The 10,004-nt window shown below is 38.7% G+C and overlaps 3 protein-coding genes across 3 annotated transcripts; 1 reads left to right on the top strand and 2 right to left on the bottom strand.

Moving 5' to 3' along the window:
- The first annotated feature begins 604 nt into the window (after positions 1-604).
- On the top strand, positions 605-1,357 carry LOC112721959 (protein MAIN-LIKE 1-like). Its single transcript, XM_025772961.1, has one exon. It carries the CDS (start codon positions 605-607, stop codon positions 1,355-1,357), a length of 753 nt encoding a protein of 250 aa, XP_025628746.1.
- A 32-nt stretch (positions 1,358-1,389) lies between these two features.
- Positions 1,390-1,834, bottom strand: LOC112721960 (uncharacterized). Its single transcript, XM_025772962.1, has 2 exons — positions 1,492-1,834; positions 1,390-1,403 (listed from the first exon to the last, which is right to left on the bottom strand). Exons 1-2 carry the CDS (start codon positions 1,832-1,834, stop codon positions 1,390-1,392), a joined length of 357 nt encoding a protein of 118 aa, XP_025628747.1.
- Positions 1,835-5,193: 3,359 nt separating this feature from the next.
- On the bottom strand, positions 5,194-8,432 carry LOC112722900 (uncharacterized). The gene is made up of 3 exons (XM_025774092.3): positions 8,141-8,432; positions 5,535-7,951; positions 5,194-5,414 (listed from the first exon to the last, which is right to left on the bottom strand). Exons 1-3 carry the CDS (start codon positions 8,322-8,324, stop codon positions 5,337-5,339), a joined length of 2,679 nt encoding a protein of 892 aa, XP_025629877.1. The 5' UTR covers positions 8,325-8,432; the 3' UTR covers positions 5,194-5,336.
- Positions 8,433-10,004: the final 1,572 nt, after the last annotated feature.

Genomic DNA, 10,004 nt, shown 5'->3' on the forward strand with positions numbered 1-10,004 from the left:
TATCTTAGTGGTTTAGGTATATGGTTTATGTAAGCGGTTTACGTTAACGGTTTACGTTTGTGGTTTTTGTTAGCGGTTTATGTTGGTGGTTTATGTTAGTGGTTTATGTTAGTGGTTTATGTTAGTGGTTTATGTTAGTGGTTTATGTATGTGGTTTATGTATGTGGTTTATGTATGTGGTTTATGTAAGCGGTTTACGTTAACGGTTTACGTTAGTGGTTTTTGTTAGTGGTTTATGTTAGTGGTTTATCTTAGTGGTTTATGTTAGTGGTTTATGTTAGTGGATTATGTTACTGGTTTATGTATGTGGTTTATGTAAGCGGTTTACGTTAACGGTTTACGTTAGTGGTTTCTAGTAGTGGTTTATGTAAGCGGTTTAGTTGTGGTTTTATAATGTTAGATCTTTCATGTCAGTAGCCTATGGGGGATTCTAATTTAAGTTTCTTATGCAAATGGTTCTCGTTCTTGGTATTTTTAAGCGGCTATACATAGTAAGATTTTTTGGTTTATCAATTATCGTGTTGATTATGTTTGTCACCGGTAATTAAGCTGGTTCTAAGAATGCGGTTCATTTCTTCCGCAGCCTCAGCGATGCATCAGGAGCATGCGGCGGCAGCAGGACATGGTCCTGGATGACAGATACGTTCCGTACCTGCAGATGGCTGGTCTTTACCATCTTGCAAGGTTGAACGATAGATGGTTCCGGTTGGACGAGGCCCTTGTGAGTGCGTTTGTTGAGCGATGGCGTCCGGAGACTCACACGTTTCATATGCCGTTCGGAGAGTGCACTATCACACTGCAGGACGTGGCATACCAGCTGGGTTTGCCAGTGGACGGGCGTTACGTCAGCGGCTGCCTATCAGAGTTCCATATATACATCGAGGGTGGCCGTCCAGCCTGGGTTTGGTTCGAGGAGTTGTTTGGAGTGGTACCTCCTCCTAGCCAGGTTCAGAAGTACGCGGTCAACTGCAGCTGGTTTCAGGAGACATTTGGTGAGTGCCCGGAGGGAGCTGATGAGGATACTGTGCGTCGTTATGCCCGTGCGTACATCATGATGTTGTTGGGCACGCAGCTTTTTGCGGACAAGTCGGGCAACCGCGTTCACATCAGATGGCTTCCGTTTGTAGCTAGGCTGGAGGAGATGGGGACCTACAGCTGGGGTTCTGCAGCACTGGCATGGTTGTACCGGTGCATGTGCCGTGTGGCGAACAGAAATGTTATCAAGCTAGCGGGCCCACTTCAGCTACTTCAGTCATGGATTTTCGGGCAATTTCCTCGGTTTAGGCCTGCAGGATTTGAGACGTTCAGCTGGCCACTGGCCTCGAGGTACTTCCCTAATCTTTGTAGATGGAGGTAACCAACCCCCGTCCGGAGCCTCAAGCGCAGCCTTTATGCCGTTATGCCTGTCCGATATAACCAGAAGACCGGGCTGCGGTGTCACGTGCTGTCTAAGGTGGGAGAGAAAGAATGACCAAGACTCTGCATTCTCACCTTCTACTAGTGCGAATGCAACGGGTAGAATGTTCGAGTTCCCGTCCTGTGCAATCGCGATGAGCAAAGTACCCCCGTACTTCCCATACAGATGGGTCCCATCAATGCTAACTAAAGGCTTGCAATGGCGAAATGCCTGGATGAGCGGTGGAAACGTCCAGAAAAGTCTGTGAAAAAAAGCTTGAGACTCGTCTACTTGTCCACTAACTCGAACGGGGCTCGTCCGTAGGATTGCAACAGTACCGGGCATCGTCAATTGGACTCCCAAAACCCACCTGGGGAGCTCGTTGTATGACTCATCCCAGTCACCATATACGAGGGCAATTGCCTTCTGCTTTGCCATCCAGACCCTCCTGTAAGTCGGCCTAAACCCGAAGTGTGCTGCCGTGGCATTTAGGAGCACCTTGATGCTGACGGATGCATCGGCCCTAACCATTGGCATAACGAACGCGGAAATCACATGATAATCCAAGCTCCTGTGGTCACTCGAGATGGAGGTCGCAAGACAAGTGTGAGGTCCATTGTACCGCTTGACCTCCCAAATGCCCTTGCGCTTCCGCAGACTCAGTCGAATCAACCATGTGCACCCATTCCCAAACTCAGAACACTTGCCCACATAACGGCGATGATCAGACTCCACAACCTTGTACTGTACCCCTCGCCGGATGCTGTAAGTCTTCACACTTAACAGGGCCTCGTCTTTATCCTGAAATTGCTGACCAACCTGGAACTCTGTCAAACCAGCAGTCCCTTCAGCATCTCTAGCTCCGAATCCAACAGAGTGCCCTGAAACACCCTCTTGCCTCATGGCATCTAGGTCCAAAGAGGAAAAATGTGGTGGATACTGCTGTGTGCCAGAACTAGAACCACCGACTACCAAAGCAGGCTCAGTCGCTCCAACCTCGTCGCCGCTGTCATCCTCAATCATATCCGGCTCGACGTCATCCTCCTCTACATCACCCAACACTCCGTCACCGACGCCAACCGGTGGAACTCCCTGTAAAGCGTTCGGCAGAATATCAACTGATCCTACCACGTCGCCTACTCCATCATTCAGATCAACAGCAAAAGACGGGGAGGCGACTGGTTCGACCGCTGGCTCGTACACAGGGACGGACGAAGAAGCAACGGCAGGCCTTGAACTCGAACCGGCTGCCGCTGCTTCAGTGGTGGCATTCCGGTTCGAACCCCCTGAGCTGGATACCACATCAACCAACTTTGCCAACAACTCTGGTGTCCTAACCTCGGGAAACTGCCTCCGACATAGAAACATGACTTGCAGGTCCTCATCACTACCAATCGTGAAGCAATCATACTTCACCGTATCCTGCAAGACAGTGATTGGAATGCGATAGAAAAACTTCTTCACTCGCTTCGCACCTTCCAGACCGAGTTTCATCAGCACAGATCTAACAAGATCATCATAGCTCGTCGTTGGTTTCACGACGATACAGAGAGGATCCTTATCTGTGAACTTCACACCGGAGCGAGTTTTTCTCTTAATGGATCCTCTATGGTGAACCAAAACCCCAAAACTCTCCTCACTAGCCATATTACACCCTCTATGAGAGCAACTCACGTTTAGAACCATATATATACTGCACTGTCTACCGTTAATTCGAACCGGACTGGTTCGAATTCAATTTGTGTAATTCGAACCAGCCTGGTTCGAATTACTTGATGCAGCTTCTCCCTATATAATTCGAACCAGTGTGGTTCGAATTATGTGATACGTTTTCCTCCCAAGTAATTCGAACCACCCTGGTTCGATTTACTTGAATGAATTTCCCTCTTCATAATTCGAACCACTCTGGTTCGAATTACTAATGACTTGAGTTCGAACCACACTGGTTCGAATTATATAAATATAGGGTTTGGCTCATTACAGAAACGAATTTCAGTTTGGCTTATTTAAGTAATTTTCAACTTCCCTTGGTTTATTCTGGTTTTTTGCCCTTTTTTTTATATTATGAATACATATATAAGAATCTAATGAATAAATGTATTATTATTTTTGTCAAAAAAACATACAAAAAATTATGGTACAGTATTATTATGTAATTAATAATAATAATTATTATTTTATTTTACTTTTTTTATGTGGTATAATTGATACTAATGAATATCACTAAATGTGTATTTGGTGACGATAATTGTATGAACATATCTACTTACAATTTTATATAGTGCATACACATGTATATAATTTATGTTCAGACCACTTCTTAACATAACAAAATGAAACATACAAATAATAAAACATGAAAACTAAATAAACCACAATAATATGCTTTTAGTATAAGAGAATATGAGATTTTGTACATCTCTTTTTAGATTTGAAATTGTGTTTATAGTGAGGATGATTCAATAATAAGTTTTTTGAAAAAATACCATATTAGAAATCAAATAAGTTTAACTTAACCTTAAAAGTTAATTTGATTATAATATCTACTAATATTTTTTTCTAATAAACACTTGAAGAATTTAGTGAGTCATGCTAAAAAATAGACGGGAGATTGTTATATTTGACGGAAAAAAATATTGATGATTGATCTGTGTATTAATTTTTCTTGGGAACTAAAATGACCGATTTTATAATTCTTGAGTAATGATTTGGGTAACTAGTCTGGCAAAAAATGATTAAAGACTGATTTGTGTTGGAGTAAAATCTTGAAAATATTTTTGCATATTAATTTTTCTTAAGAACTAAAATGTACGTTTTTTAAAATTTTTTGGATTGATTTGAGTATCTTTAAGTAGTTAATATTAATTAATTTTTATTATAAAATTATGTTTTAATTCTTATTTTTTAGAAAATTTAAAAATAAAATTTAAAATTTTTAAAAATAAACTGATGTTAACAGAAAAAACTTATCTTTTTAGTTTAACTCTATATTTTATTTTTTATTTTTAAAATAACAGCTCAAGTGGGAAGAAAGTTTACGGGCCACAAACTTCACAGTTCTAATGCATTTTGAGGTCACTTATTTGAAATCACTTACTAAGTGGGCCAATTAACTTACTAAGTGGGCCAATTAACGGATTAACCACTTCTGACTTAACCACCACTAACGAATCCTCTAACATTAGATAAGTAAGCTCATTTCTAATCATGGTAAACCGTTCCTTAGTTCCATGATTTCCAATATATATAATATATAATATAAAATATTTGATAATGAAGCACAACTGTGACTGGTCCAACTTTTTTTTCTCATTTTATTGACGAGCACTACCTAATAAATAAATGGAGGAAAAGTGGCATCTCAAAAGCAGAAACCAATAATAAGCAATTGAAGATCCTCCATTTAATTTGCTCTCAGACTATATACATAGCAAGCCGTCCCTGTTAGTCACACATCTATCATTTCCACATAGCCTTTTGTCGCTTCAATGCACTCCCAAATATGAACAAACTTTAGTGGTAAGTGGCAAGATAGGGGACCTTCCTAAACAATTCACTTAGATGCCACCTATCCGATTAGAAATTTAGGTCATTGACGTGTCCCATGTAATATGTTTCCACATAAAAGATATCACCCACTCACTTCCCTCCTTTGTCTACATGCATGATATACATATATAGTATAGCTTGAAAACGATGTTGGTAATCGTATAGTGCCATATGATCAGCGGCCAAAATAGTTGTAATCTAATGGAGAGTTTAAATAGATAAAAGTTACAAAGTAAGCAACACAAAGATTAATAATATAACTCATTGACAATAGTCATTCAACAACAAACTTGTTAAGCTACAGAGTCAAGAACATGAGATTCAGAAGATAGGACACTTCTGCTTACAAACTAACAATACAAAAGAGAACTTAAAAAAAGTATCACAAGGTTCATGAAGGAGAAGTAGCAAGATTTCTGATCCTACTTGAACGCCTAACAGGAGTTACTATTCCCACATCCCCATCTCCCTGCAAAAACAATGCAATGAAAAAACACATAAGATTATAAGAAACAAATTTATAGTGGATAAAAGATATTTGTTTTGTTAGGTTTTGTGACAATAAAATAAAGGGAAAAAAAATACATACCTGCTTGCTTGGAATTTTCTCGTACACTGTTAAGCTTCCATAGGATGATTTCGAACCCATGGAATAGTCTGAAGAGGCCCAAGATTCTCTCCTATAGTGCTTGTTGCGCTTCTTCTCTACGCTATGATCTTCATCCGACTGGTTCATTGCTTTATCACCTTGGGTTGAACCCTGCTGAAAGCTGCTCATTTCTGAAGGGCAAGGCTCTTCAAGTTCAAGCACGTCCATTTCTATGGGTCCGTTCCTGAGAGATGACTTCTCTGGAGAAATTTGCTTTTTGTTCAGAGTTTGCAATGAGTTGTTGGCATGCAACTCCTTACCAATCAAAGGTTGCTCCACAGAGCTGGTGACCCTTTTGCTTCCGATTTTACCTTTCCTTGAAAAGTTGAAAGATACAAGAGCAATTATAAGTGCACCTCCACAGAGCAGCAAATATAGCATCATACGTGGAGTTATGTCAGTTGTTTCAGATCTCCTTTCATTCCTGGTGATTGCAGCATCTACTGTTGCATAATTTCCCTCTGCTTCTTCATCATAGACTTCAGCATGAATTTCTTCAACTTCTGAGCCTAAACTAGGCAAATGCTCTAGACCTTCGTTACTTGGTTTTTCAATATTGAACCTGGCACCATCTCCTAGTGTCTGCTTCACATCAATATGGATATCAGAGTCTTCAACATTGAAGAAGTGAGCATCCTCTTCTTGTGCATGCATTGCTTCTGAAATTTCTGCTTCAGCCAGTTGCAAAGCCTGCTCTGGTATAATTTCTGCTTGGCCCTTAAGTATTTCATCCAATTCTGAAACACCTTCAACATTGAAATAAACGTTGCCTTCTTGTTCTTGCTTTGCATCTGAATTTCCCGCTTCAGTCAGTTGCAAAGACTGCTCTGGTTGTGGAGCATCTAAAGCACTTTCAGCTTCAGTAATTACTCCCAATTCTTGTTGAATTTGTTCTTCATATATTTCATAATGCTCTTCTGAAATATCTTCACCATCATCCTCATCATCAGCATCAATGTCTGAGATGACTTCACTTTCTTGAATGTGAAGTACTGTTGATTGGATTTCGGCATCAACAACTTCATTTATGCCCTTACGAAATACATGGTACTGATTAACCACGACATGATCCGGCACAACGGTCAAGTTGTAATATTGCAACTGGGCCAAACTATGAATTTGTAGTTCTCTAACTTTGGATATCAGCTCAGATATTGATGTTAAGGACTTAATAAACCGGATATGGAGATTCTGAGCTAAGCAATCGAATTTTGCTTTTGCAAACTGGGTGAATTGATCAAAGTTGGCCCTTGCAAACTCTGAAAGTTGAGACGCTTCATAAGCCTCATACATGTCTTCAAACACTGTATGATGAACCACCGGAGAATTGATGACTGAGATGGAGAGAACAGCAAATGAGAGGAGAATAATCAAACCAAAAGCCAATGATTTCATAGAGAAGCGGCGCTTAGGGTTGGCTTCAATGGTTCCCTCAGCAGGACTTGGTTCATCAGAACTTTGGCTTTCTTCCTCCATAACTGCCTCATCCGAAGAGACCTCCTCTGCTTCCTTCTGTGAACCTTCGGACTGAGAATCCTCTGTAACTTCTGTATCAGAGAAGCTACCAGATATGATATTCTCACTGCAAAGTTCCGTCCTTGGTCTAGGTTTGTAATGAAGAAACTGCGGTCTAGGGGAGAGATAGTTTGTTTTAGGATCGTAAGGTGGCATCAAGGGATCGGCATCAAGAGGAGCTAAGATGGTAGCTGTGGATGAAGCTGGAGGTGGGGTAGGACTAAGCTTGAAAGTTGGGTCAAGGTTAACACAATCATGATCGAGGGAAACAGTTTCAAATGAAGGTTCTGTCTCAATTTTATCATCCTCTAGAACCAAAGGAACATTCAGATCATGTTCAGCCTCAAATGACACATCAGTGTCATTATTTGGAACCAAAGGAACACTGATATCATGGACAGTTTCACTTTCATCGCTCAAATCTTCCTCAGATGTCAAACTAGAGCGGCTACTATGTGATTCCTCAAAATTTGGAACCCCATCAAATATAGAATCAAGTTTTCTCTCTTCTACTAGATCAAGGTGGTCTAATTGCAAACCACCACATTCCAAGGGTTCTGCAAAAGTTACCTTGCGAACGTTGCTTTTGGCCTCTGCAGATGGAACAGAATCTGGAACTGGCCCATTCCTCTCAATCAGCACTTTTTTCCTCGGAGATTCAATAATCTTGCAGGAAGCAGAGATGGTCGGAGACATGAAATTCTTTGAGCCCTTCAAGCAAGTAGCTGGTGATCGAACCTTCCCGGGATTCAATTTCTGATCTTTCCCATTTTCTTTGTCATCAACGTACCGCAAAGACCCCCCACTTTCTCTGCCCGCAACACTGTTCCTTACCTGAAAATCTACAGGATACCAAAAGTCCAAAACCACAAATTGAAAATTAAGTAGTGAACCGGAAACCCTAAACTGTTTTGACTTTTGAGAAAGCTAAAATCTTTTGAACATAAATCTAAGCACATTTCAAACAATCAGTAATAAGCAAATAGGAGGGAAAAAAAATATAAGAGGAAAGGAAAAAAAAGGAAAGGAACCTGAAGGACTGTTGGCGGGAGTGTTGGGGAAAACGGATCTAGAACTAGTAGGGTTTGCGACTAGGGAGGGTTTAGAGAATGGGTTTCCGATAAAACTCTTCCTGATAGGGTTGCTGATTTCTGAACTTCTTCTAGGGCTTGAATTTGATGCCACTGATGGCAAGGACTTGTTGTTAGAAGGCATGGCCACGAATTGAGTAGGAACAGAATGATAGTGACAAAGAAGAAGGAGGAGGAGGATTTGAGAAATTCTCGACTGGGATATAATTGTAACGTCTATATTTTTCCAAACGAGAATTTAAATTTGAGTCTGGAAATTTAAACGGTCAACAAATCTGAACGGTTGGAATAAGCTAGCCGTTAGAGGAATAGAGGGTAGAGGCTAACTTTTTCATATGGGCTGGGCTTATACACTGACAATGTAACCGTTGCACATGCAAATAATATTGCAATTCCTTCCAAATTAATAATAATAATAATAATAATAATAATAATAATAATAATAAATTATATTTTTTATTTCTGAAGTTTGTCAAAAATTTTAAAAATATTTTTAATTTTTATTTTATTTTAATTTTGTCCTTAAAATTTTTTATTTACATTAAATATGTTATTGACAGCTAAATTTTTAAAAATTTCAAAAAATTTAAGACTAATTCAGTAATAATATATGATATTTATGTCTGATTTGCTTGTATAGAAGGTTATTGTTGTAAAATTGTTACTAAATTCATCCTAAATTTTTTGAAAAATTAGCCATCAGAGATATATTTAATGCAAATAAAAAATTTTTGGGACAAAATTGAAACAAAATAAAATTTAGGAGTATTTTCTATATCTTAACAAATTTTAAGGACAAAAAAATATACTTTATCCTAATAATAATAATATATATTTTTATTTGAGAACCGTTAGATGATTTGACATGTTTAACTAAATTATTATCTAACGATTCTTAACTATCAATTTTATAGACAACGTGTTAATTGATTCATTCCCTCTTTTATAATCTGCATGCAATATCTCATAATACTCCATAGTTTGCACCTATTACAAATTATTTAGTATTCCATATCTTTCCTCCAAATTTTTCAAAACATTAAAAAGATAAGTTGAAGAGTGATTTCAAATATTATATTTAGGATGATCTTACTTGTGGAGATATGGAGCATACCAAATAATTCAAAAGTGTGCGTCGAAAAACCAAATTCCAATTCATCCTTCAATTTCGCCACTCATTTGAAATTAGAGGCCACTTTGACCTCAAAGAACTGCTAGGAAGATATTAGATTGTAAATTTTGGTGGTCCAAACTATTCAAAGATGCAAACCACTTTTGTAATCTTACATCAATGTCAAAAATTTGAAAACACATTCCAAAGTGATAAATTGTCCCAGCAACCTATGTTGATTTGTGAAGTTTTTGATGTTTGGGATATTAATTTCATGGGACCATTTTCTAGTTTAAATAATTTTTTTTACATCTTGTTAATGGTTGACTATGTTTTAAAGTGGGGTGGAACTAATTTCAATCCACAATGATGATGCTAACATCACTGTATCTTTTATAAGAAACAATATTGTTTGTCGTTTTGGGTCACCACAAGCAATCATGAGTGACTAAGGAACTGACTTTTATAATAAGAAAATAGAGACATTGATAAAGTATAGAGTGGTTCACAAGGTTGCAACCACCTACCACCTCAAACAAATGGCCAAACGAAGGTGTCAAATAGAAAAATCAAGAGTTAGGAGATGCTCTATGGACATACTAGACTACTTACAAGACACCAATTGGAATGAGTTCATTCTGGATTATTTATGACAAAGCTTGTCATTGTTCACTGAAAATAGAGCACAAGGTT

This window comes from Arachis hypogaea, chromosome 11, assembly GCF_003086295.3.
Source record: "Arachis hypogaea cultivar Tifrunner chromosome 11, arahy.Tifrunner.gnm2.J5K5, whole genome shotgun sequence".
Classification (NCBI taxonomy): Eukaryota; Viridiplantae; Streptophyta; class Magnoliopsida; order Fabales; family Fabaceae; genus Arachis; species Arachis hypogaea.